This window comes from Glycine max, chromosome 9 (genome assembly GCF_000004515.6).
Source record: "Glycine max cultivar Williams 82 chromosome 9, Glycine_max_v4.0, whole genome shotgun sequence".
Lineage (NCBI taxonomy): Eukaryota > Viridiplantae > Streptophyta > Magnoliopsida > Fabales > Fabaceae > Glycine > Glycine max.
This window is the reverse complement of record NC_038245.2, coordinates 45,876,891-45,904,332: the sequence shown is the minus strand read 5'-3', so window position 1 is coordinate 45,904,332 and position 27,442 is coordinate 45,876,891. Positions and strand designations below refer to the sequence as shown.

At 30.5% G+C, this 27,442-nt stretch overlaps 3 protein-coding genes across 4 annotated transcripts; 1 reads left to right on the top strand and 2 right to left on the bottom strand.

Annotated features, from left to right (window-relative positions):
• Positions 1 to 343: 343 nt before the first annotated feature.
• LOC100775752 (endoglucanase 8) lies at positions 344 to 3,749 on the bottom strand. The gene is made up of 7 exons (XM_014761793.3): positions 3,129 to 3,749; positions 1,972 to 2,379; positions 1,783 to 1,875; positions 1,467 to 1,619; positions 1,248 to 1,359; positions 917 to 1,083; positions 344 to 756 (listed from the first exon to the last, which is right to left on the bottom strand). Exons 1-7 carry the CDS (start codon positions 3,351 to 3,353, stop codon positions 430 to 432), a joined length of 1,485 nt encoding a protein of 494 aa, XP_014617279.1. The 5' UTR covers positions 3,354 to 3,749; the 3' UTR covers positions 344 to 429.
• A 7,583-nt stretch (positions 3,750 to 11,332) lies between these two features.
• On the top strand, positions 11,333 to 16,358 carry LOC100815845 (NAC domain-containing protein 7). Its single transcript, XM_006587647.4, has 4 exons — positions 11,333 to 12,387; positions 14,067 to 14,250; positions 14,366 to 14,637; positions 15,268 to 16,358. Exons 2-4 carry the CDS (start codon positions 14,091 to 14,093, stop codon positions 15,898 to 15,900), a joined length of 1,065 nt encoding a protein of 354 aa, XP_006587710.1. The 5' UTR covers positions 11,333 to 12,387; positions 14,067 to 14,090; the 3' UTR covers positions 15,901 to 16,358.
• Positions 16,359 to 22,856: 6,498 nt separating this feature from the next.
• LOC100815314 (agamous-like MADS-box protein AGL12) lies at positions 22,857 to 26,796 on the bottom strand. 2 transcript variants are annotated; one of them, XM_003533467.5, is made up of 7 exons: positions 26,377 to 26,785; positions 26,185 to 26,272; positions 24,832 to 24,893; positions 24,163 to 24,262; positions 24,020 to 24,061; positions 23,388 to 23,429; positions 22,857 to 23,253 (listed from the first exon to the last, which is right to left on the bottom strand). In XM_003533467.5, exons 1-7 carry the CDS (start codon positions 26,556 to 26,558, stop codon positions 23,158 to 23,160), a joined length of 612 nt encoding a protein of 203 aa, XP_003533515.1. In that variant the 5' UTR covers positions 26,559 to 26,785; the 3' UTR covers positions 22,857 to 23,157. The 2 variants fall into 2 exon arrangements, with proteins under 2 accessions (XP_003533515.1, XP_040861064.1); XM_041005130.1 differs by lacking the exon at positions 24,020 to 24,061 and having other exon boundaries at positions 26,377 to 26,796.
• Between the last annotated feature and the right edge of the window lie 646 nt (positions 26,797 to 27,442).

Genomic DNA, 27,442 nt, shown 5'->3' with positions numbered 1-27,442 from the left:
GTATTGTACGCTTTAATTTTATATTTCTAGAGTAAAAGGATTTCTTTTTTTAATCATTAATTTTATAAATATTTAATCATATATAATATTTATTCAATTAGTATTCTTGAATTAAAATATAATAAATAATTTATTAGTTATCCTGATAATCTGAAAGCAAAGAAAATTAAACAGTTATATTTTTTTTATGAGATGTACGTTATTGATAGTTTAAGATAACCATTAAGAATTTTTAATTGATCGAATCAGTTCAATAATCAGATCTACATTCACCAGATGCATTATTTATATGTTATTATCTTTTATTTAATAAAACTAATTTAATGCTACAGAAAATGAGATCTATATCAATTATTATATTACTATAAAATAAGATTTGGTCGCGTATGGAGAAATGTTACAGGAAATCTAAGTCCGAAAGTTTCTACTTTAGGATGGATGTGAATTGAAGTATGCCAAAACACCTACAAGGGGTGCATTGATGTATGTTGTAGGTTCAGAGTGTACAAAATCTGCTCGAGAATCTGCGTATGAATCCTTCATATCAGGTCCCCCCACAACAGCTCCTACAAGCAAGTTGGGGTTTGGATTTTGGCTGTGAAAATAAAATGATCCTCCTTTGCAACCAATGTGCCCACGGTGCTCATCTACGGATGGCAATGACGACGCACGATGATGTATTCTTTCAGGATATTTTGCACCGTATCCTACCATGTATGACATATTCACTGGATTGCTTCCTAGTATGTAATCCACCTGCATGTACGTACATACATAATAAAATATATGTAGTATAACAATTCAGCAAATATTTTTTTATTCTTATGAGTATCATTTAACAACTTTTTTTCAATATAATTTTATCTTAGAATTCTTTGCTAGATTAATATTTCTTTTACGTATATTATATATTTACCTGGCCTCTTGCTATTTGTTTAAGTCGCTTTGGAGAAGCAAAAACTTTACCGCCACAGTCAATCTCTTTATTCGTCTTTTTCAAATAGCCAGCATAAACCAGAAACAGAAATGAGATTGCTGTTGCATGCTGCAAGTTACTCCCCCCAGGCTTGAATAGAAGCCCACCTAATTTTACAAAAAAGTTTTGGATCAAATCATTAACAGTCAACAAAACAAAAAATGAGAGTTTGGAAAAGGTTCAGAATCCAGTAATGCAAAATATGATAAGATCGAAAGTATATATACTTTAATGTTGATTATACACTTTGGATTATGGGTAATTAATTTACCTGGAGAGTATGAGACCGATACTGAAGGCGATTCAGGTAGCACAGAACAGACAAACTTGTCCGCATTATTGAGGATGAAAGGCTTAGAATTAGAGCTACTATTAATTAGAAGCTGCCAGACATCATAATTAGAAAAAAAATAATCATCAGCCAGATCATAAACGTTATAATGTCGTAAAATATATGAACAAATAAAAAAAATGGCTGCAAAAAAATTACCTTAGAGACGAGCACGTTGATGCCAGCGTCCTTTGAGTCCCATCCAAATTCAGCAAAGTTTTTCAGATTATAAATGTTTTTGTCAATGTAATCTAAGTAGTAAGGGCGTTTAGTAGCCTTGAACAACCATGCTGCTCCCCACACCAATTCGTCCTACCATAGATAAATTAGTTTAAGAATTTTCTTTCTAATATCGCTGGGGGTACGTCATCATAATTAAATATAAAATTTGACAATGTTTGTAAAACTAGAATCCACATCAATCTTAGCACCATCAGCCAAATGAACCAAAGAATGAAACACTAGCTAGGCCTACCTGGTAGCCACTAAAATCACAATAGAATGGGCATACCCACGGTCCGAGGCTGTCATTGTATGATCCTCTGTACTTATCTGCAAAGTCAAAAACCTAATTCCAAAGAAAAGTATATAAATTAAATATTGAGCTAGCCAAAGTAGTATATTTGTGACAAGAAAATGAAGATGTATATATAGGTAGAGGTACCTTTATAGCCCTTTGGAGAAGTCTTGTAGAGTAGCCTATATGATACTTTCTATATACAACTGAAGAGGCTGCAAGTGCTGCTGCTATCTCTGCTGAAACTTCAGAGCCAGGGAAGTCCCTGCTAACAGCAAAGGCTGTTCTTGGGGTGTCCATGTCTTCTGGTCTCTCCCAGCAATTGTGATCAGCATAAGGGTCACCAACTTGTGCAAACACAAAACCGGGGATGCTTGTGGCTTTGAGGAAATACTCTGTGGCCCAACGAATAGCGTCTAACGCATGTTTAAGGTCTGGACCCATCAATTTTCCGAACTCTATTACACTCCAGGCCAGCATGGTTGTTGAAAATGCCATTGGAAAGTTGAATTTCACGTTGTCACCAGCATCGTAGTAACCACCAACCAAGTCAACCTATAGTATTTCGTGTTCATGACTCATTGGAAATCGAAAACCTTTTCCATACTTCATATCTATTATTTCAAAAAATAATTTCCTAAAACCATATCTTTAAGTGAGCCCCAACCCCTTGTCTTATGACTTATGAGACACTGCAAAGAGCCATCTCATTATTTATTACTATTAATTATAATTCCCTAAGCTATACTTTTTATCCTTACAAATAGTCAAGTATCTGTGAAGATCCTTCGAGTACTTTAAAATGAAGTTGGATCTGTTTAAATCTTTTTTATATTTTTTTCATATTTATTTAATTTTTTTAAATATGATTAAATTTAATTTTAATTATAGAGTTTTTGTTCATTTTAATCTATATAAATTAAAATAAAATAAAATTTGTATGACCGCATGAAAAATGATGTAATATATAACAAATCCTATACATTACTTTAATAATTATGACATATCACACTACATATCTAAATAATTTATAAAGATTAAATTAGAATCTCTAAAATAAAATTTAAGCATAAGTACGTATTGTAAACTAGAATTATATTTTACTCTTATACTAGGATGAAGTAAGCAACTATTGATATATATATATTAGAGTGAAGTTAGATATCTTTTCTGTATTCAAAGCAAGCACAAGCATTCCAGTAAAATTAATTCCCAATTTGGGTAAATCTAGTTAAAATTGTAAAGCAAGGAGGCAACCATGAAAATTTAGACTAGGAGCAGAAGAAGACAAGTCAGTGAATTACTTTACGAAGGAAAGGCAAGACAGTAGTATCAGGAATTATATAGACATCTTGAAGCGCAGAATCCTTCCTCCAAGTCATCCTCTGTGTTGGTGGCAACTTCCCTGACCTCTGTCCTTCAAAGAACAATATGCTCTTTGACAAAGCTTCTCCATAGTTATGCTTCAAACCCGTTACACTTAATATGGTACCTGCCAATATAAACAGCAATCTTTGCGGGAAACCCATATCCCTCTCTCTCCACCAACTCAACCCTAAGTTTCTCTTTGTACGTACACCGAGTACTTAATTAGTTGCTTGGAATAGGAGATCGAGGGTTATATATACATAATATAATGTGCGTTAAAAGCGTATATTCTGGAAAAGGATAAGGAAGGGTTGAGGCGTACGGATTATGTTTATCTTAAAAGGCTACGCAAAGCATTTTATTTGCGCTAGAAAGAATGTTGATGATACAGAAATGGAGGAATGGCGGAGCGTGTGTATGAAGTGGCTAAATCATGAATGTTACTCCCAAACCATGCATTTCAATGCTTCTCTCATTCTATACTTATTTCTAATGGCGACTTTCTTTACTTAATTAAATACTGCCTTACTTTGGCTTCACTTCATTTTTGACCTTCAAAACATACATTTGCATACACAACCCATATGAGAATTCAATGTTTCTCTAGAGGCACAAAGAGGAGAGAGGAAATTCTATAATAAAAGTATAAAACAAATAATGTAATAGGGAAATGGAAAAAAATTATAAGTTCTTATATATATTTTTTATTCACATATAAGTTGTTATATGATTTTATAACATGAATAACATTTTTTTTCTTTTCTTTGGCCCTTCCCCCATTCCATGGTACGTCGTGTTCAATGTAAGTATCTTCTTTCAAAGAGAAACGTAGTTAGTGTTTTTTTTCTTCCTAAGGGATGGATTTTATAATATATCCATTCCAATAAATCGTATTTGATTCCTCATTTAATTAAACTCTAGTAAATGCTTCTTCATTCTTAAGAGTTAAGATTGATTTGGTGGTTGAAAGAAAAAGAAAAAAAAAGTCAAGGATTTAAAATTCTCCACTAATATTCTAATAAAAATTAACTACTAACATTTGTTTGTTGATAAAAAAAATATTTTCATTTTTCTTTTAATTTCAAAAGAAATTAGCGAAATCGATTTTAGTTTTCTTGGCTACTTTGTTGCTCAGATTCCACGACTTTATAACAGTTTAAGGCTTTCATAGAAAATATACACAAACTAAATACGTTATGGGCAAGGCTTAAAACGTGTATATCAACGTATGAAAGAGCTGTCATAACAAACTACTCAAATAATATATATTTTTTTAGAAATATTTAAGAGAAGAAAATGATGTCCTAATTAATTCAAGGTCCGAAAAATATTTAAATTCAAAACACTTATCAAAAGCTTATATTTATTTTATCATAAAAGACGGGTGATAATTTGAACTTCTGACCTGTAGACCTAAATTCACTCTCCTGAACTGACACATTTCAATATGATTTTTAGGTAAACATCACCTTCGTTGCTTAACGGTCTATATGATGATCCCCAGACTATGATAATGTATGTATGCGGTAAGTGGTGCATGGAAATTAGTTAGTCAAGTGATTCTATAGGGTCATTCGCAATAACTTTTCTAATATAATTTTGGCTTAACTTGTCCCTAAATTTTGGGATATGTTTTTTAATTCCTGAAATTTAAAATATATTTTTAAATTTTTAAATTTTTAAAAATTATTTATTTTAGTTTCTAACATAATAAACAATAAATTGATACTTTATGATATATTTTTTAAATATTTTGTGATAATTTTTAAATATAAATTCAGTGACTAAAAAAATAAAAATTAATTTAAAACAGTTAAAAATCCTCATAAAATATTAATTTATTATGTCGGGACAAAAGAATACCATTTTTAATATTTAAAAACTAAAAAAAAAAATGCATATTCCAAATTCAATAACAATAATTTAGCCTATAATTTTAGATGAAAGTGCTAAGGTATTAAAGCGCGGGTAGCCTTTCAATCCAATTTTTTTTTTCCGTCGTACGTGTTTAACTGTAACACATTAGTATTAACTTATGAAAAGTGAGAAGTCATCAACGTCCTCTAAACATCTTAATCAATTTGTATATGTGACGGACGAATCATTCTTATTATGTTGCAGTGGCACTTCAAATTAAGGGCTGTTGTAGGATGGTTTGATCTGAGTTTTTAAAACTAACAATGATCCATTTACTTTTATTGGTCAATTATTTTAAGGGAAAATATGCTTTTAATCTTTACAAAAATTATTATCGATTTTAATTTTTATGAATTATAAATTTTTAAAATATTTATATAATATTAACTAAGTACATAATATGTATGCAAACCTCTCATGCATGTTGAATGTTATATATATCAGAATGGTTATTAAATTCAGAAAAAAATAGAGTGATTGTGATAAATCGAGATAGGATTAATTATTTTTTTATCCCACTATTTATTTATTTGTTTCAATTTTGCTCCACTATTAATATACAGTTCAATTCAGAGAGAGAAAATCATTATAATAATTTTTTTTAGGAAAAATAATTATTTTTAATAATTTAATATTATTTATCAAATAAATACTACCATTTTATTTTTAAAAATATTATTAGTAGTAATAAAAACTATCTTTAAGAGATCTAAAGCGAGTATTGGGCTAACCTTTACTGACCATAAGATTGGGCTGACCTTAAGTTTCTGACAAGTATATTTATTTTTAAAGTTGACCATTAAGTCATTATGTATATGAATATATGCATGATTGAGAAAAGAAAACTCAACTCTAGATCTAAACTTATAGTTACGTTAAGTTTTTCCTGTCAAAAGTTTGAGTGATCTAGTCTCTAGTCTATTCCTTGCACCCACGGCTATTTCTTTGCCGTCTCTAGTCTATTCTATGATTAGATCTCAATAACAGAAACATTATTAACTAATTAGTTAAGAAGGAGGGTGAAAACAAACGAATAGATGGTCAGTTTTTCAGTAATTGAAAGGGTATGACTTAATTCGAATATTTTTCCTCACGCGTTTTATTACGAGAGCATGACATAATGGAGAGCTCACCATACAGACGTGTTCTGCCGTGTGAAGAATAAAATACAAGTGTGGTATGTTATACTTACTGTGAAGCAGTTTATTGCATAACTGCGAAACAATACAAAGTTGGTGACTATGATTCCAAATTAAAGACACTTCTTCTAATCCTTTCTATATCTTATTCACATTAACCATAATTGGTATTATCATTTTTAAGGTGGCATAAACCCACATGTAATCATGTACACAATTATTACCATTTTGTGAAAACAAGGTGATGACACAATGGAAACTAGAAAAATAACACAATTATTAAAATGATTAACCCCAGAGGCTATTTCCACGACCTTTTGTTTCATTGATGAAATAAGTTGACAAATCCTGGATATACACAGATAAATAATGTTTATTGTTCTCTTTTAACAAGTCACTTATCACTTTGATGTTAGGCTCGTCTAATACTTGTAATATCATATAAAAATGATGACTTAATTTAACAAACATTACCAGACCCTATACTTTTCTCATTCATGTGGGGGTAGATCATCGTGTAAATAAATAAATAATGGCCTTTGTGTTTTCCGATGGAAAATAAAATAAAATAATGTCCACCCTGATTTGTTTGTAAGGAGCAAGTAGATAACTAGATAAAAAATACAAAAGAAATTACAATGCATGTATCAATATTTTCATTTCCTTCTCCCTAATTTTTGTATGCAGAAAAGGGTAATTTTTTTTTTTTGTCAGTTGGGTAAAAGTTGATATATATATTATAGAGTATATATCCCGTAGTATATATCATGATTACATATTATATTTTTTTATAACAGATGTACCATACCTGAAGTGACACTCACAGCTTTAGCATTTCATGCTCATCTTAGGTACATTATACTCTTGATTTATTTTTGAATCCTACATTCCCATTTTATCCTCGTTCAATGTTACACAACTTCGAGAGGTTCAGTTGGAAAGAAAGGGTAGTCTAAAGGGCAACGTTGTCTTTGGGGAGTATAAAATGTGTAGAGGATAAGCAACCAATACCAACTCTGGCATGGACCCCATAGAAAGCCTACGATTCTGCGAAAAATTGGAGAACATCCATGATGCAAACGAGATAGTGATATCAGAGGTGGGGCCCCATGTGCATTTCAGAAGCCGCATCCCCATTGGATTGCCTTGCCACGTCAGCAACAAGTGATGATTCATCAATGGGGTCTACTTGATTGAATCACAACCCCACATCAAAAGGTCAACTCAGCTTTTTACATTTTCGCATTTATTTATTTTGAAAATTGATTAATGTGTGATTCCGCGAATCCTTATTGGTATTATTATTATTATTGTGAGGTGCAAATAATACCCACGCTCACACAAAACCCAATTATAAGATAACCTTTTCCACAAGAGCCTGTTCAACTAGTACATTGCAAGCCTTGTTCCCATATCCATTTTACACATTTATATTGGTGTACAACCAATATTTTCTTGCTATAAAGACAAAGTAATATTTTGGTTGAAGAAAACACCCACAACAATAATTAGGTTGTGAGTAATAAGTTTGTATTGTTATAATGAGTTGCTCTGCCCACTCGGGGTAAAATTGCACGTGTTGTTGTGCAAAAGTGTGGGAGATGAACATCCCAATTCCCAACAAAAAAAGAGAAGATGGACCATAGTGGGCTCCGCACAACTAAGCCCAACTTGCAATTCTAATCATATAGGCTAGCTCACGCCAGACCATAAGCCGCTACGTACACTCAGCCATCAAACGAAGGTGGGTCCCACATTCCACCACACTGGTCACCGACTCACTGGCTTGGGCTTATATCTCTAAGCCGGCTAGCTTAGCAAGCTTAGCCGCTTTGCAAAAGCCTCGTGAATGGGCCCAATGATTTTACTTTGAAAAACAAAAGCCTTGTTCTAGTTTTTCAGATTTGGGTCCATCTCTCAAGTTTTCTACAAATTTTACAACTGCACATACGTACTCTTGTGCTCATAAAAAGTATAAAAATATTTAACAGTTACAATTCAGGAACTTCAGAATATTTGTAAAATGGATACCACATAACAAATCCTTCCTTCAAAAACAAAGTTATTATGATAACAAATGCACTATTGCTTGTATGTCTATAGTTTGAAACGATTTTGGAATAATCTATTTAAATTTTATGATTGACTTCCTCAAGCTAATTCTCTCAACAACCTAATATACCTTCTAAAAGAATATTATTTGATTTTCCATGCACCCCGGTAGAGTGGTACATTTAATAAAGTCGTTAATCGTTACAAAAGTAACCACGTTTTTTTTTATGTATACAAAAGTAATGACGTTATTTATATATTAAATGTATAACATATATATTAAAAGACCAGAACAAACATCGTATAATGTAAAACGAAAAAAAAAATGTCGCATAAAGATAAAAGCAAATAATGTGAAAGTCTACACAAGAAACTTTAAGAAATCCATAATGGAGATGAAAAAAAATTACTTTCTTTTTTAGCAATTTGTTAATAGTCGTATCTCCCTTTTTACATTTAGGCTGTACAAGCCAATTAGTGATTACCTCTGGGTAACTAAGGCCTAATTAAAATACACTTTTCACAACAACAAAAAAAAGAAGAAAAAGAGGAAGATTCACGCTTAAAGAGAGTGAAGACACTTGGTAACGTTTTTTTTAAAGGGAGTCAAACTCTCTCACAATTAACATCAATTCATTGTTTTCTTTTAATTTAATTTTGTTATTTTAATTCCATTTTAGATATTTTATGTTTGTGTGAACTATATCTCTTTTTTTTTAAAAAAAGAATTATGTATCTAATTTTTTTTTTATATTATTTTTCTTCTCCGGTGTCTAACATCACAAACATGTGACCGATCTTCTAATTAAATCTCACCCAAATGATGATATACAGAGCATACCGGCCCAATTTTAAATTAAAAACTTTATTTTCTTATATGCAGATAAAAATAAAAGTTATTACACATGTGCAAGCAATTAATTATAAAAAAAAAAGTAAAATGATTTTATGGCTAAAAACGAGAGAAAAAAATTGGATGTGAACATCCAGTGTTCAAATGCGAAGGACTGGGGTTTCATGCAATGCTAGCCGTTGATCAAACATGTGAACTCTATCTGAGAACGGGACGGGATTATTTCCAGTTGTTGGGATGGGAACTGAATTCCGTAATAAAGTCCACCACTGAGAGGAGAAACTGTATATACATAGCATCAATTATGACCCTCGATAGTGTGATGGAAACGCATTGGTCGCAAGTAAATTAGTTACATCTAAGTATAATAATGAAATCATGCCAAACCAATGTGGGATTGATTATACACTAATAGGATTTTTTAAAAAATAAAATTGAAAAACATCATTGTGTCGATACTGGAGTAGTGTAGTTGAATAAAAATTTCATTGATCAATCTGTGGTGCACAGGTGATGAATACTTCAATGTTGTATCGATCGATTATGCCTTCTATTCCCTTAATGACTTTAATTCCTTGTAATTAGCATTGCATAATCATCTATCGTATGCAGTTAGGAAGAAAGGAAATTAACTAATTAGTTCGGTGCTTCAATTGAGTTTTCATTTTGGTTGTTTAATTACTGTATTTTTTTAAGAAATAATAAATTCATAAATAACTCGCAACAAATTAACACTTCATCATCTAGCTTTGGATTTCCCAATACTATATCAAGATATAACTATTTTTTTGCGATCTTTCTTGAATGATATTCACAGCACTCCTAAAACAGATACTTTAATTTCACATATATTTGCTAAAGAGTTGGTAATACAGATTTCAATGTACTGTACTAACTCTATTTGGATAAACTCTTCGGTAAGACTTTTGGAAAAGATTTCTCATTTAACTTTGCAAATTTAAAGGGCATAAGTTGATTTTAATTCATCCAATTCATTTACCTTATTTCTTTTATTTCACAAGTGCTTAATTTTCTTTTAACTATAGCATTTTATATTTATCAGTCAATTCACTAGTTGCATACCTGAGAGGTATCCTTGATCGAAAGTTTACTAATTCCTAGGATTTTTTTTTTTTTTGCCAATAATAATGACTTAACTAGCTAATAGATGCTTGTTTGAAAACTTAATTAATTTTATGGAGAGATGAATAATCAATACAGAGGAGTACTTATCAATTGGGAATTCAATTTCAAGCACATAAGAAATTCATGGTCTTATTCAAATTCCTTCATCAATTAATTAACTGAACCCACCCAGCCAGATCATTAATGTATTTCAATTCAAACCTGCCTTTGTAACAATAATTCATGTTTAGATACAGAAAAGTATGTTTCTAGATTTTAATTAATTTCATGTTTTTTTTTCAAATACATCATGAGTTCTACATATATTTTACTAATTCAATCTCTTGGTTTAGTTAATTAGTACCAACTCTGGAATAACAAAATTTATGAAGTACTTATTTTATAAAGTTTAATGCAGGAAATTTTAGTTGCATGAATTTAATTTTTATCTACTTACACTATCATTTAATCATAAATCCTCATTTAAATTATTTTAAAATAATTATTTTAAAAATTAATAAATTTATTATATATAATAAATTATGATTAAATAAATGTGTAAAAATTACATTATTATTGATATATAACTTTTTTCTCAAAGTTATTATCACAAAAAGTTATATAATGTCTCTTAATCAGAAAAGAAAATGTTTGCTTCAAACAATTAATTTTTTTCTTTTGTCTCGCTCAAGACAAATGAAATAATTATTACTTTAAAGACATAAACTTTTTCACATTTACTCTGATATCATTATTAGAGGAACAGCCATCCAATTGTTTGTGAGGGAACAACTTTGGGATTAATCAGGTGAATGAATAAATACATATGTTCTAACTAGTATGGTTAATATCACTACTATAATTTTAGTCATTTGAGATTGATGCAAGGCCTGCAAGAAATGTATCATTAGGCTAATTATAAGACAAACAACCATCACTAGTACTGATACAGAATTAACATGAAAGGGACAAGAAGAGGAACCATTAGCCAAGCCTAGCCTATAGCTTTTGAAGATTTGTCATATATATATGAGGGCCAAATGTCCCGTAGAACATGCACGAGATCCAGTGTCACTTCCAAAGACCATCATCACAATTTAATTACAGTTGAGAATCGAAGGTGGTGGAAATGGTAGGGACTAAGAATGAAGGTGGGGGCCACCATGCCTCATTTGTGTGTGACTTTTTTGTAAAAGCCAGAAAGGGTTGGCTGTTCCAATACGTCACCACCAATTTTGTTTACTCTTTTTAGTGCCTTGTGTTGTGGCAGCCCTTTAAGATTTGTCATTGGCCTGTGCTGTTAGTTCCTCTCTGCCCTTCACAACCTACCTAGCTAGCTAGCTCATATGTTATGCAAACCTTGCAGATTAATTGATACAGAGAATTGAAAGAGACCCTTCTGAGAGAAAAGAAAAAAAAAAGTTGTCTTTCTTGTTTACTCGTTGTTTGTTGGTTGGGTCTCGTTCAGTTTCGGGTAGAGGTGGCACAGCAGAAACAATTTCCTTGCGCCTCTCCCTCTGCCATTTTTCCGCCACCTTCTATCCCTCTCTGACTCAAAAACCTTTCCCACCAATTCAGCTCAACCGACAACGAGACCTTGTTCATGATATATACCATTTATTGTTTGCCAGAAACCAAAGAGAACCATTAGGGTTTTATTTTATTATATTGTTTTTTTCCTTCCTGTTTAACCCTACTTGTCTTCCCTTTTGTTATTCCGTTTCCAGCTTTGATCCTCAGACGTTGCCGCTTTCTGTTCCTTGTTTATGCTTTTTCCTCGGGATCTGATCCCACAAGTAAAACATACACAGCACAGGTTGTGACTTGTGAGAGAACAAAAAGTAAAAATAAAAAGTTGACAGTTTCTATTCCCGAGGACTTGTGTTTGTTACTGTTTGAACCTTTTTTTAGTACTTTTATTGTCGTTGAAAATCTTTGTCTGGTTTAGGAGCTTCCACTATATATGTTGGAGTTAATTAGTTGAGACATATTCCACCACTTTCATCTCAGTTTATATAAACACCAACTCATTTTGGGACGAAAATCGATTTGTGACTGCACCACCGTACCCAGATCTGTGAAGACGGCTATTGCTAGTTAGCTTAATCTGTGAGCTCTCTTTATCTTTCTGTCTAAATTATTTTTGTATCTTCGATTCCTTTTTTAGTTTTTTTAATTTGCTTTGTCTGTGAAGACTGAACCACCTTACCCGGATCCTTTCTTCTAAATCATCGATGTGAACAACTTGTTATCATATATATAGAACTGGGAGACTTCTCACTTCTCAGATCTTAAACTCAACGAATCCTTAAAGGGGCTTTTCAATTCATTTAATTTGCACCACCCTCCTCCCCAGGGGCTAGGGAGGCTCTTTTCTATATGATCTGGGTTATAAACCTTAAGCATACTGTTAGACATTATAAGAAGGTTCATGAACTTTATCCCTACTTTATAAGCATGGCTCATATATTAGTGGCAATCACAATGAGTGACAATCACTTGTATGTTCATCTAGTACTAGTAAGTCTTGTGAGTGTCTCTTATTGCATGTGTGTTGACTATGTGAACATTTCACACGGATAATGATGATCATGCTTTTTCTCCATACATATTATATATATACAAAGAAACAAATACTAAATAGCAACTCTATTCTTCTTCTCCAATATATTCACTATCTGATCTATATAATCTTTAATATTATCAACGTCTTGTATATAGACATTTTGATGAGATGCATGGTAATTTAAGTATATCATTTATTTTTTCTCCCACCTTTCTTTTGGAGAAATTAAAGTTTATTTTAAATTATACAACTTCGATCTCTTACTACTTGAGAAAGATGGGAAGAGAAGAGAAAAAGTGATATAATTAAGATAGGTAATTTGACGGTTAAAGATAGAGAAAAAAAAGAGTTGTAAAAAAAGTATTTCTATATAAAAAAAAGTTAAGGTTTTAGATTAATCCTCGCTTGTGAAAATTTAGGTCAAATAAGTATTTAAATTTAGGATTGCTAATAAACTTGATGTTTATTATTCACTTTATCTTCTGAAGTCAGTACTGTGTAGTAAAGTTATGCAGAAAAGTTGAGCTTATTTGTCTGTACGGTAACCTCATTCCTTAATTTTAAAAAGTTACTATTAAATGTTAAAACTTATGAGTGGAAAACTACTTTTAACTTACTCTAATCATGGTTACTGTCAATACATTCAGGGAAAATATTATTAAACAAAAAGAAAGAAAAGGAACAGAACAATGCCACAATATTTTCTTAATTATTCACGAAGGGTGAAAATTTCAATACAATGATCAAATTTGCCTTATCAAAGTGCAAGAGAACAGTTATTTGTCTTTCCCAATTTGGAATAGCTCAAGTGACAGGGCGGACAGATATTTGATGTTAAAATTGTTAAATTTTTTAATCCATGTGTTAAAGTAGTTAAATTTTTACAATTCTCATCTCCAGTTTCATTTATTAATCCTTTCACCTGGGTTGAAAAGGAAATTAATTTTATGAATATAACTATATCTGGAAAATCAATTGGCTGATCAGTTTCCAAACTATATATTGAAAACTTCCCTGTTGCTTGTTTATTTCTTTAATATGACATTTTTTTTTATTTGTATGCGGTGTACTGGTATACAGTAAACTTGTTGACATGATGATAAAAAGCCAAGTTTACTTGATCATACTTTCTATCATACTGATGTTTAAATTTGGTCAAGCTAGTAAATTACGAAGTATCGGATGGGAGTATCTTATATGATCCAATTTATTTAATTTGCAGGACTGATTACAAGAGTGGGAGAACATGAATACTTTTACTCATGTCCCCCCCGGTTTCAGGTTCCATCCTACGGATGAAGAACTTGTTGATTACTACCTTAGGAAGAAAATTGCTTCAAGGAGGATTGATCTAGATGTGATAAAAGATGTTGACCTCTACAAAATTGAGCCATGGGATCTTCAAGGTAGAACTGATCGAGTTCAATTCATAGCATCTAAATTCTAGAGGGGCGATTTTATTGGTGAAAGATATATTGTTAACTTTGCATTGTTTTTTTCTTTTCGTTTTAAATTTTAAAGAGATTTGCAGAATAGGAGCAGAAGAGCAAAATGAATGGTACTTCTTTAGCCATAAAGATAAGAAGTATCCAACTGGAACTCGCACAAATAGAGCAACTGCAGCAGGGTTTTGGAAAGCAACAGGAAGAGACAAGGCAATCTATTCCAAGCACGAGCTGATAGGCATGAGGAAAACCTTAGTCTTTTATAAAGGTCGAGCTCCAAATGGACAAAAGTCAGATTGGATAATGCACGAGTATCGGCTTGAAACAGATGAAAATGGCACTCCACAGGCAAGTTATAATTTCTCAAGTCATATGCTTTTAAACAAATTAAAACTGTTTCCTGATATTTATTTATTTAATTAATTATAAGTGTTTGTATGAGAGATGGAATTGAATTTTTCCAAAAGTCTTGCTTGACTTATTGATCTGTAGAGAGAGATATAAATAGAAAGTTTTTATAGTGAGTAAAAATTTATGTGGAAAAATCAGACTCTTCAAAATATAAATAACCCTTTTACTAATCTTCACTTTTGAACATCACCCTAGAAAAATAAAGAGCTCCACCTTGAGTTCATTTTATAATTAACAAGTCACAAGCTGTTTGACGAAATTAGTGGAAATTAAATATACAATTGTGCAAAAGCTCTATCGATCGAGTGACAAGCAAGTTAAACGTAATTGGGAATCATTAATCCAACGATAAAAGTAAAGAACATCATGCATGTTGCATTATCTAGTATAGAGTTCATCTTAATTTGATTCCTTATAATTGGTTAGCTTCTATTAGCTTTGTTAATTAGTTAGCTATATGTACAACTTTCTTTTTGGTGAGTCTCTCAATACATCCCCATAAACTAACAATGGTTTTGTCCTCCACGTGGACTCTTTGAATTTTGTATGTCTGCATGGCTGAAGCAGGAAGAAGGATGGGTTGTGTGTAGAGTATTCAAGAAGAGAGTAACAACCATGCGTAAAGTGAGTGAGCATGACTCCTCCTGTTGGTATGATGAGCAAGTCTCTTTCATGCAAGACTTGGACTCACCAAAGCAAACTTGTCAATCTAATTTGGTCTACCAGCAGCTACCATATCCTTGCAAGAAAGAGCTAGATTTGCCGCCATACCAATTGCCTCGTGACCACTTCCTCCAGCTTCCACTTCTAGAGAGCCCAAAACTGCTTCAATCTGCTTCTGCCATAGCACCTATTAATAATCCCATGGAAGGATATGTTCTAGACCATGTAAACCACTCAACTTCTCTGCTTCCCCCATCACTCATACAACAAGAACATGTTGGTCAGCAAAACTTTCAGGCAACCTATGGCAACATTAACAATTCCAATGAACAAGCAGTGGATCCAGTGACTGATTGGCGAGTGCTTGACAAGTTTGTTGCTTCACAACTTAGTCAAGATGCTTCCAAAGAAAATATCTTTCAAGGCACGGACAATAGCAGTGTACAGTTCAGACATTTGGACAAACAAAAGCTAGTGGTGCCTGAACAAAATGCATCAACATCAAACTCCAGCTGCCCAATTGATTTGTGGAAATAGTGTGGCTGCATTATAAATTGGTTTTGGGTACATACTAATTATAGGGTACTTAATTAGCTTAAAACATCACTTGCAAGTATTGTCTAAGTGCCTGTACATAATAAACGTGCGTAATGAGCAAAACTTTAAATATTGTGGAGCTTCTCGTTCCACTACTTCTATCTAAGCTTCTAGCATATTCAATTAAGAAAAATTAATGGAAGGATCAAATAGTCCGTAAAAAGTCATCTGTATTTCCCTGAAGATGGACAGCTTTGCAGGGTTATATAAAAGTTGCATTATATATTGGCTTCGCATGCATGATGGGTTTTAAGCCAAGGTCCAACAGCCACATCCGATGTTTTCATTGGATTATGACCGGGTGGTCGATATATATATATATATGACATATCTATATCTATGTTGTTACCATTAAATGAAATAGTTACAGAATAAATTGTTCTTTTCTCTTTTTTTAATTTGTTTGTTAATTTTGAACATCTATTTAACAAGTTATTGTTTTCTTTAAGAAAAACTCAATTTATACATCAAAACTATACAACTTTTTTCTCCTACAAATGAGAGAATACATACTGGTATTATGATATATATAGAGACAAAGAGAAAGAGAAGAGAGTGTTATATAAGTTGCAAAAAAAGATTTTATAAATATTATATGTCCTTTTCTTAATCAATTTGAACATGGTTTAATTCTGTGTCTGTGCCTTTGTAACAAAGAATAAATACTTCTTTTTAAATTTCTTTATGCTAAGAATTATTATAAATTTATGGTATAAAAAAATGAGATGAAAATATAAAATCTTAATACATATTTGTTTGGTTTTAATTCATAAATACGATCTTCTCCTTCAAAGATTCTTATATTACTCATAAGCTCTCTTTTCTTGGAAACAAAGATTAAAAATATATATAATGATTCGTGATGGTCCATCAAGAATCAATCTTAAATACTAAGACAAATCAAGGGTTATTTAAGGATCTATTCTCAAAAGTTAGAAATCTAATTAAAAGTTCATTACCCCGCACCTATGGGCCTGATCTTGATTTGGCTTGTGTGATAATATTTGATGATGAAGCAACAAAAGAAAACAGTACTTAACACACACACAAGACAACCAGATGATGGTACCGCATATTCTTTGCTCCTAAGTCTCGCAATATATACCCCGCATATGCACTGAAATCTATCTGTGATTTGGAAGGCAAGCAAAAGATGTCATATACCTAGCCTAGCTATAGACTTGAGATTGCGAATACAAGAAGTTAGCTCTTTAATTAGTTATTCCGAGGGCACCAAATCATGCAAGCAAATCATTATAACCATGATAGGAATTTCATGTCCCATATCATATATACGTAACTCCAACGCCTTGTAGAAGACTCCAACTATTTTTAAAACAAATGCCAATATACCCTCTCAAATAAAAACAAATGTCAATATATATGGGACACTATTTTATTTTATTTTATTGCTGAATTATATATGGGATACTATAGCACTACCCTAATAATAGCAATCAAGCACAAAGTGTAATGCCTACAAAAAAAAACACAAAGTGTAATAATATAGGGTTGAGTTAGGTTAAAAAAATTATATTATATTGAGTTAGGTTAATTAAAATAGAATAAATGGGTGACAAATAAATGAAACTTAACATTTCATATTAATCAAAGTGTATAATAGTTTGAGGATCGATCGATAAAGCAACTTTGACCGCAAAAATAAATGTTCATAAGGATTTTCAAAACAAAGTAGACAAAATGTGTATATTCTTATATATTTTCCTAAAAGATGGTTATATCTTTGTTTTGGAAATATGTATATCAAATCTTATTTGAGTCAATCGGTAAATTGTTAAATAATTACCTGTGACTGAATTACACATCTGCTATAACGACCTTTCTATCTAGCAATAGTAAGGGACTAAGGGTAGAAAGAAAGTTGCAACTCAGCCACTTGTGTACTATAAACAGAAAAACATATGAGGTAGAGAATTGCATCACATGCAATAATCTTACTAAGCTTAAAAAAAAATACTAAAGAAGCTCTTCACAACAAATTCAGAGTGTCTGATATTTCTGATGAAATTGTGCAATGCAACACAAGAGAGTGAGTACTGTGCTCGCCGGAAAAAAAAAAGAAAGAAAAAGAAAGTGTGGCAATTTTAAAACTGATATATAAACGGGTAAGATATGAAAAAATATGAATGTCATACGCAGAAAAGCACGTGAAACCTAAGTTTTTTGTTTTTTTTTTTTGTGGAACAGAGAAACAATTCTGATAGTGGTATACCTAGCTACCACAAGAACAATGGCCTAGTAGAGAAGTGACTGCAAAACCTAATGAAGCTAGCTAGCTCGAAACAATGAAGTGAAAAAATATACGAGCTAGCCTACTAGAGCTTAGAGCTTGATTTATAGCAACCTATTGGTTTAATATATACGCAAGAGAAGAAGAAGCAGCACAATGGATGCTGATGGGAAGTGCAAAGGTGAGAACTGTTAGACTTTATTCATTACTTAAATATACATGGCAATGACATTTATTTCTTGTGAAGTCAAGCTTGATCTTCCATGCACTCTTCTTCACTTTTAAGCAATTATGTTCCCAGACGACACACTCATGAACCATGTTCCAGGTGGAAGGAGATAAAGAAACACAAAAATGGAGGCAGTGATTAAGTTGTGGATTCCAAGGTAGTAAAAGAGGTTCAAAGTCATAGCTATTTTCTGACTTTGCTTTCGCGTGTCTATTCCTTTTTGTTATTAAGTTGTGACAGAGAGAGAAAGAATGTGCATGCGTTTAAAAATTAGCCACACCATAGAGAGTGGATGAATAATTAGAGTTTACAGTGTGACATTTTTTTAGAATATACTTATATGTTATTTGTAATGGAAGGAACGGTAAAGTATCATTCGTTCACACATAGGAACATCTCCATGTGAATGCTATTATGTTCTCCCATCCACTACATACACAAATGTAATTTGTGTCCCACCATGCATGAATGTAAAAGCAGCACCCACTCGGCATGGTGTGTTTAGTGTTTGATAGTAAATATTACCCAATTTCTACGAGGGAGAAGTGTAAATTCATTAAGGATGTTTACTTAAAGCGTATAATTAATGTGGTTTAATTTGGAGTGAAGTGAGTTTTACAATATTAATTTCGAAACTTCGTTATTAATAATATGAAATTGGGGTCTCAGTCTAATAAAATCCGTTGTACTGTATTTTTCAGCCGACAAATACAATACAATGATGTTTGGAGCTTTGGACTTTTTCATGATTGATGTCCTGTATGGTATATTGCCAAGGGAGTATTTAATAGTTCAAGTTGTTACCTTATTTTATGGCTATATATGTTGTCGTCTATATAGTTCTATATTCTTTACGTTTTCAAGAAATAAAATGTATTTATACCTACCAAGAAAAAAGGGAAAATAATTTAAAAAAATAGTAATGTCTTAGTTATAAAACTAGTTAAAGAGAAAATGTTTACTTAGAAAGCACGAGTAACATGCAGTATAAAAATCTTTCAGTAAGAAAAACAGTATAAAAATCTTTATAAAGGTAAAGTGAACTAAAAATAAGCTCTTTAAAACTTGGATTGATTTTTTTTTTCCTAGTAAGTTTCTGCAACTCGCAAATACTCGTGATATCAAATAAATTTTCTTATTTGGAGTTTAAAACTAAATATAAAACAAAATATATACTCTCTCAAATATAAGTAACAATTAAGAAATTATGTTAATTAAGAAAAATAGTTAATATCATTTAATTTGGCTACATTCAAAAAATAAAATTTGTTTTCTTGACTGTCCTTTATTAGAAATTAATTTCAAAAATAATAATAATAATCATTTAAATTAAAATGCAATTTTAATTAAATGAATAATATTTTAGAGATTTTTTCATTAAATGTGGTAAAATAAGTTACGATTGATATATGTTCCACAAGTATTTATGGATTTTTTATTTTTATATGAGAAAAAAAATTATATATTCACAGCATAAAATAATTTTAGGTTATTATTGATAAGTTAGACTTTCAAAGAACTTAAAACATTAATGTATTATCCTTATTAGTTATTAAAATTTGACATATGACGCATAATTAAGATTTTTTTATAAAAAAAATAATTAATAAAATAAACATTTAGTTTTTATTAAAAAAATTAAACGGAAGAGTAATAATTATATATGTTATAATGTAACTCTCAAAAGTTGATAAAAAAAATATCGGTTAATAACAGACAAATTTTTATTTAACTTTTGAGATTAAATTAAGTTTAACTTATGTTTTTTAATATAATATTAAAGTTTATATTAAATTTTATAGTGCAGCCAAGGCATCCGAAAGGTCCCCTTAAAAACTGGTTCATAAGGGGATGGTCTATCCAGCTATATAAGCACTTATCATGTTCTTGAATTACCCGATGTGGAACTATTCTTAACAGTTTATGCTAGCTAATTTTAACAGTGAGCCATTCACGTATATATTCGAACTTGTAAGCTTCACTATTTAGTATTTACGTTACGTATCGACTGTCGAGGGGGGGAAATAGTAGAGGAGTTTCTATATTTCTAAATATCTTTTAAAATGGATGTATATTTATAATTATTAATAAAGATAATTATTCTTTTTAATGTACATATTTTTTTTAAATTATCTTTTAATATATAACTGTTTTTATCTTTTTCATAAACTTTTAAGATGCAATTACAATCATTTTTCTTGAAAAAAATTACTATCACTTTAACTGCTTTTTCTTTTTATTTTTTAAAAATATAGATAGAAGCACAAGGTACTTCTTTTTCAATCGGTATAGATAATAAATATTATGTCCTATGTAACAAAAAAGAAAAAGGAATTCCTGTCCGACATAATGATATGTAATATCTATTTCATCACTATCCACTTCTAAGGACACAAAACTGACGTCATTTTGGAATCCATATATCGTTTTATTCAGTAGTATTTCTTAAGGTTTACACATTAATTTATTATTTTGTTTTATTATTTTGTTTCATTATTTTTTCAGTTCTTCGCTAGACACAGATTTTCTGAACTTAAACTGCAGCTATAGGTCTGCAATATTCATCGGCTGGCATTGTGCCTCTCAATTATTTTGAAATTCTCCGCCATTCAAAAGTAAGGCCGAAAATCCTCATCCGATCGATCTTCATTATATTAGAAAAAGAATTGTTCAACTTGAGTATGATCTAGACGTTTGATGGTGCTCTCATTACTAATATAAACTTATATGGTATTTATGATTGTGTGTCAACCATAATGCATTGTTTGGTTTCAACAAGGTAATAGAGATAGAGATTTTGACAATGGAGGAGAGAAAATATATCCTCTTAATTAGTTTTGTTGAAGAAGAGAAAAAAAAATGAAGTTATTTATCATTATATCCTTCAGGTAATAAATAAAGTTATTAAAAGTTTAATTTAATTATTTTTCTTCCACTAAATTCTTACAATCTTAGAGGAGAAACAAGAAAGAGATTTTAGCATATTCTTCTCTCCTTTAGCATTTATGCAACGAGCTATTTTAGACCGAAATCTTCTATTGGTTGTTCTTAATTAGACACATGATAAAAAAAATGTTCTATTCCAAATATCAAAATATCTAATAGTTATTTTTAAGTATTATAAAACATTTATATTATATATATATATATATATATATATATATATATATATATATATATATATATATATATATATATATAGTATACCCTTATAGACACACAATTACTAACAGTTAGTTTTTTTTTTAAAAAAAAATACATCATGTTTCTCCCATTTCTCCATTTCTTCGGGTCAAATACTACGTAAAAGAAATAAAAAAAACAATGATTTACATAAATTTTTTGTGTTTAAACTTCAAATATAGCAATGATAATGTTAGTCATCTAATGCGCAAGAAAGGCCGTTCACACAAACACAAAAAAGGTGCATGGGCTTCCACAAAGGAGACAATCATCTCCCTACAGCATAAGTGGCTTACATATTATTTCTATAATATAAGAAGATTAATAAATGTAAAATAATTTTTAAAAATTAGTAAAATAATAAAATGTGTGTGGTGTTAGTATAGCAGATGACTTTTTCTGAATAGGGACAATAATTAAGTACATGCATATGTAGTTAATTTCAAATCATTTCAACAAATTAATTATCGATTACACTAATTATATTATAACATGCTCTTTTTTATCATAAAATAATTAAATGTCATTTTAATCATTTTTATTATATATATATATATATATATATATATATATATATATATTAAATTTAAATTTTCACTTTAAAACATAAAGACATTTTTATTTTATCAAAATATGATGTGAAATAATTATAATAATATATTATTTTATAATTATTAGACAGTTTTGACAATGTACATTCGTGATATGGTTGGATAGAAATGAAATAGGACGTAAATGAATAAGAAAAAAAATAATAAGGATGGACCTAAAAAAATAGAATGCGAATTATTTAGATGAGTATAAATAAAGGGGAGCGGGGAGTGACGATTTTTTTTTCGTTTATTTGAGTCGGTTAAAAAATAAGTGAAAATAAATAAATTGTATAAAATAGATATTATTTCTAAAATAATAATGCATTTCCCTTCCAAATTCATAAAGTGCTTCTACCGTTATGATTAGTTATGAAGTGGACGCTTTGAGCAGAGACTCGATCGGGCGAAAGGATTCACTGACTAGAGCAAAACTCATTGAAAATGGGCAAGGATGATCCAATAGTAGTTTTTTTTTTTTTTTGTTGAAATAATAGCAGCTTGTGTTAGATTTATGTTGCTTTTTGCATCACATTTATCTTCTCACCCTGATGTTAGTTAAATGAATAAATAGTCATTTAAACTATAAAAAATTATTCTGCTTGATTGTGATTGCCACACAATAAAACATTATACAAACATATTAAATACAATACATAATATCCTCATCATTGAGTCATTGTTACTCACACAATATTTTACATTATTGGTTAATGACAAAAGAAAATTTAATGGTCAGAAATCACACTTTTCTGACTTTTACATTACAAACTTATCTATAAAAATATTAGAATAACACAATATTAATGTTACAAATTATTGCAAATTAGGCTTGTGCAACGTTCATGCTTCATACTTCACTATTTAATGTTATGAAACACAGCCCAGTCGCCATTATTTCCTTTATTAAAGCATGTAAACAAAACATTGTAGAAACAACCCATTTAATAGAGTTGAAAACCCCCATCTTGTACAATTAGTGGGTAAGAAGTATCAGTAGCAAATTCAGCAAAGTTAGAAATCGCAGTATTCTCCACAATCTGTAAAATGTAATGATATAGTAGAATTATTTTCATATTAGAGTATAACATTACAATAATATTATATATATATATATATATATATATATATATAAAAGAAAATTGCATACTTATAAATATAAACGAGCTATTACCTTGTCATGGAGATATTTATTTGCCGCTTTAAGTGTTCCCTCCTTCAATTCAAAAAGGTAAATAGTTTGGTTCACTCATTGATATTAAAAAAATAAGAATTACATACATACACATGAAATATCATTCTAACATAATCGAGGTTCCTTCTGTATGTTAATTATCACATTTCATTAATTAGTTGTTCATGGGGTTGAGTATTTTAAAAGGTTAAGTCTCATGTATATTGCTAGATTTTACAGGTTTTTAATCCTTTATAAATCACCTCGTGTTTTGAATTTTCAAATAATTAAGTTAGTAAAGGCTTGTTAATAAAATGAATATTTATTATTGCAAATCATTAGTGTGAATAATGATTGATGAAAAATGTTTTGCTGTAAAAGTTGTTTAGTGTATTGCACAAATTGGAGTTCAAAATTATAACTTCCTCTAATAAATATTTCTTTTTCTTATAATTTAATTTCTTTACATTATACTGTCTATATAATGACAATTTTTTATACATTTTCTCTAAATGCAATATATAAATTTACTAACAATGATATATATATATATATATATATATATATATATATATATATATATATATATATATATATATATATATATATATTCAATAAGAAGTTTTGCTTACCTTATCTTTCAAAGCTTGAATTTCTTGTAACATAATGTTCATCTGTTATTCATCATATACATGCATACTAGTTACTTATCCATGTCTAACATAAAAGGCAATTCGTTAATATTTTTACTATATAACAAAGTATTTGTCCGTACCTTCATTGAACGAATATGGTATATCCAAGTTTCGAGATTCTTCTCTAGCAGTTGTAATTCATCAATTGCCATAGTCTTATTTCCTCCTTCAAACAAATAACTAAGAAAAATGATAATAAATATTAATTTTCCTACTTGTTTATAAATTTTCTTTCTAATTATAAATTTATAATCATACTTAAATGATTGATTTGTTTTAAACAATTATAGAGGCATAATACAATTATGTCCAAAAGACATTTTTATCTGAAAACAACAACACACGAGATATCCTCTAAAAAAACAACACACGAGATATTTTAGTTTTTATTATTTTGAAGGTAACTATAAATTTTTAATGCATAATGTATTTATGCCATAAAAATTAATTAACTAATATCAGTAATCCAATTTTATTTTTCTCATTGATTTTCTAGGGATTGCATGTGGAGGTGTTTTTCCACCCTCTACAAACTAATGTTATTCCAAGTATCAACTAGAAATACCACATAACCATTTCATTAATATCTATAATCTAGACATAGTCAACAATAAAAAAATTGAAATCTTGATGAAGGACAAAATTAGAAAATTATTCTAATTTATTTTTTAGTTACATCATGTACATAACATTATAATATTTTGTTGGAAGACAAATAGTATAATAAAAAAATATTTGATATTGTGTACCTGATACCCTTTTGCAATGTTTGGATTTCTTGTTTTAGCGCGTTAGTTTCCTCTTTAGCAACCTATACAATAATTACGCGATAAAGTGAGTAGGACTTTAAATAAAAAAAGCATTATCATAATAAACCAAAGATATAAATTGTTAATTATTAATAATGACAATACAAAATACATAATACCAATAGGTTATTGGTCTTGATAGAAATTATCCATCGATAAATCTAATGAATTATAACTTGACTACAATTATAATTAAATACATAATAGGATATAATCAATGTAAAAATTGAAGGCATACCACATACAACATACTATACAATTGTATTAATGTTTCATAACAATTATTTTGTTCATTCATTTTATATTATCATAATTAAAAATCATTTTTTTATTTATATATTAATGATGTAGCATATGATTTTATATAAGAAATGTAAAACATTGTACAAATTTGATGTGGATAAAGGAAAAAAAATTGGGTAGTGAATACGACGTATGAAAGATTCGATCAAAAGCAAGTTTTTAGAGGCATGTGAATGTCTTTTGTTTAATTTAGTGTCTTTCATTGGATAGTATTCTTGTAACTAGGTCTTAATTGAAGACCTAGTCTAAAAACATTCAATTAAGATAATAATATAGCTGGGGTTCTTGTCCACGGATCTTCCCCTAAAGCCTAGTAAGTAGTAACGGTAATCCTCACCTTTAACTCTCCATTAATTGTTTTATGGGCATCCTGTAACGGCATTTCCTGAAAAATCATTACAGCTTCCGATTGATACAGGCTTTAAAAAGGGGGTGGGAGGTTACGCGGATGATGTAACTTTTATTGGAGTGAGTGGTAATGCTTGATATCCAATCGATATAAGACTTAAAGGTACAAGTCCCTAATCGATATAAGAGATTTCAAGTTTGGTCGCATAAGTGTATGACACTTGTACCCCTTTAACTTAATTTTTAAGCAACTAGTCATGCTAGATCATACAAAACATGACATAGTAATTAGTAATAATAGAATCTAACCCTGTATGAAGTGGAGGGAGAACAAAACATTCGGAGATTTTATTATTATTATTATTATTATTATTATTATTATTATTATTATTATTATTATTATTATTATTATTATTATTATTATTATTATTATGCATCATGCAAGCAGCTAGCATCCAAAACCACTGATGATTAGTTCTTTTACAAATTATAATGACAAGAAGGATAACTATTCCATTTTTTAATTTCTTGGACTCCAAAAAAAGTTGCCTTATTGGCTAAGCTATTTTGTTCTTTCTCCTATGATCTTTGCAATTGATTAATGCACACATAGAGAGAAAGGGAGAGTGGTTGCGTACGTACCAGAAGAGGATGTGCTTCAGGTGCTGCTGCTTCAGGCTGAGCCCCTCGTGTGAACTTCATGTACCTCTCAATGAGCCCTTGCATGGTTCTTAATTTCATGCATACATACGAAGTGAAAAGTCGATCGATCAGAGACCATAATAATACATACATATATATCATAAGTTGAGAGAGAGAGAGAGAGAGAGAGACCCTTTGGTGGCTAGTTCATAGAGCTTTCCATGGGCGGAGAAAATGAAAAGGCCAATTTCAGCATCGCACAGCACAGAGAGCTCCTTAGCCTTCTTAAGAAGCCCAGCTCGGCGCTTGCAGAAGGTAACTTGCCTGTGCACAGGGTTCTCAATTCGCTTCAGCTGAACCTTTCCGCGAGCCATTAATTCAAGATCAATGCTTAATTTGTATTAATTCTGAGTATGATGATGACTTTTTCTGTAATTTGTTTGTGCTTCTATGCACACAACCTCCCACTAGTTTGAACTAGCTTCGAGGTTGCTGCAGCCTGCAGGTACGTACTAGTACCCTTTCTCTCCGAGTTTTATCTCTATCTATCGATCTTGCTTCAATTTTGTGGAATTGAAGACCTTATATAACAACCATATATTAAATATAACATTTCGCCTCCCACCAAGGGAATCATCACTTATTTAAATACTAGTAATAATCATGTTAATGACTAGTAATGTATTCTATGAAATATGTGACCACCAACTTTACACCACATTAATTAGCTTTTTGTTTACCTCACTAAGAAGTGTATGGATTCCAATTAATTTGATGATAAATCACATCAAAGCATGTGATACTAAAGGTGATGGACATTATGGTGGCTGCACCCATAGAATATGGTTCATTTTACTAAATTATTTCTGCGTAACGTTACCTTTATTCCTGAATTCCTGTGTGTCGAACTGTATATATTATATCGTGCATATGCTACTCTGTTCTGCGCGCGCCTTTAGGAGAGACTGCTTTTTCCATGTTTTCCATACATTAAATTAACACAAATGGCTTTCATAGTGGATGCTACTGTGAGCTGCGAAAAGTTACAGCAACTTTATCGTTGTCATCCGTTATTCACTCATAGAAAAAGTCACATTCCTGATGAACAACTTGCTGTGAGGAGTAGAATGGTCATCCAATTTGTTTGAGATAATAAGAGTGGTTGTGAGAGTTTTCTTCTTCTTTGAGGAAGAGAATTGTACTTTCACCGTACTTAGTACGTAAAATTGAAAGATCATCTTATATCAAGATAGAAATA

Bases quoted from the DNA above. Each gene is read 5' to 3' on its own strand.
- LOC100775752 (XM_014761793.3), bottom strand. From the start codon at position 3,353: ATGGGTTTCCCGCAAAGATTGCTGTTTATATTGGCAGGTACCATATTA. The intron at 1,620-1,782 runs GTAGGCCTAGCT...TATCTATGGTAG, and splicing joins GTGATTTTAGTGGCTACCAG to GACGAATTGGTGTGGGGAGC. The intron at 1,084-1,247 runs GTAAATTAATTA...TTGTAAAATTAG, and splicing joins ATCGGTCTCATACTCTCCAG to GTGGGCTTCTATTCAAGCCT.
- LOC100815845 (XM_006587647.4), top strand. From the start codon at position 14,091: ATGAATACTTTTACTCATGTCCCCCCCGGTTTCAGGTTCCATCCTACG. The intron at 14,251-14,365 runs GTAGAACTGATC...TAAATTTTAAAG, and splicing joins TGAGCCATGGGATCTTCAAG to AGATTTGCAGAATAGGAGCA. The intron at 14,638-15,267 runs GCAAGTTATAAT...TGGCTGAAGCAG, and splicing joins ATGAAAATGGCACTCCACAG to GAAGAAGGATGGGTTGTGTG.
- LOC100815314 (XM_003533467.5), bottom strand. From the start codon at position 26,558: ATGGCTCGCGGAAAGGTTCAGCTGAAGCGAATTGAGAACCCTGTGCAC. The intron at 24,894-26,184 runs GTACGTACGCAA...ATTATTGTATAG, and splicing joins CTGAAGCACATCCTCTTCTG to GTTGCTAAAGAGGAAACTAA. The intron at 23,254-23,387 runs GTAATAGCTCGT...TACATTTTACAG, and splicing joins ATAAATATCTCCATGACAAG to ATTGTGGAGAATACTGCGAT.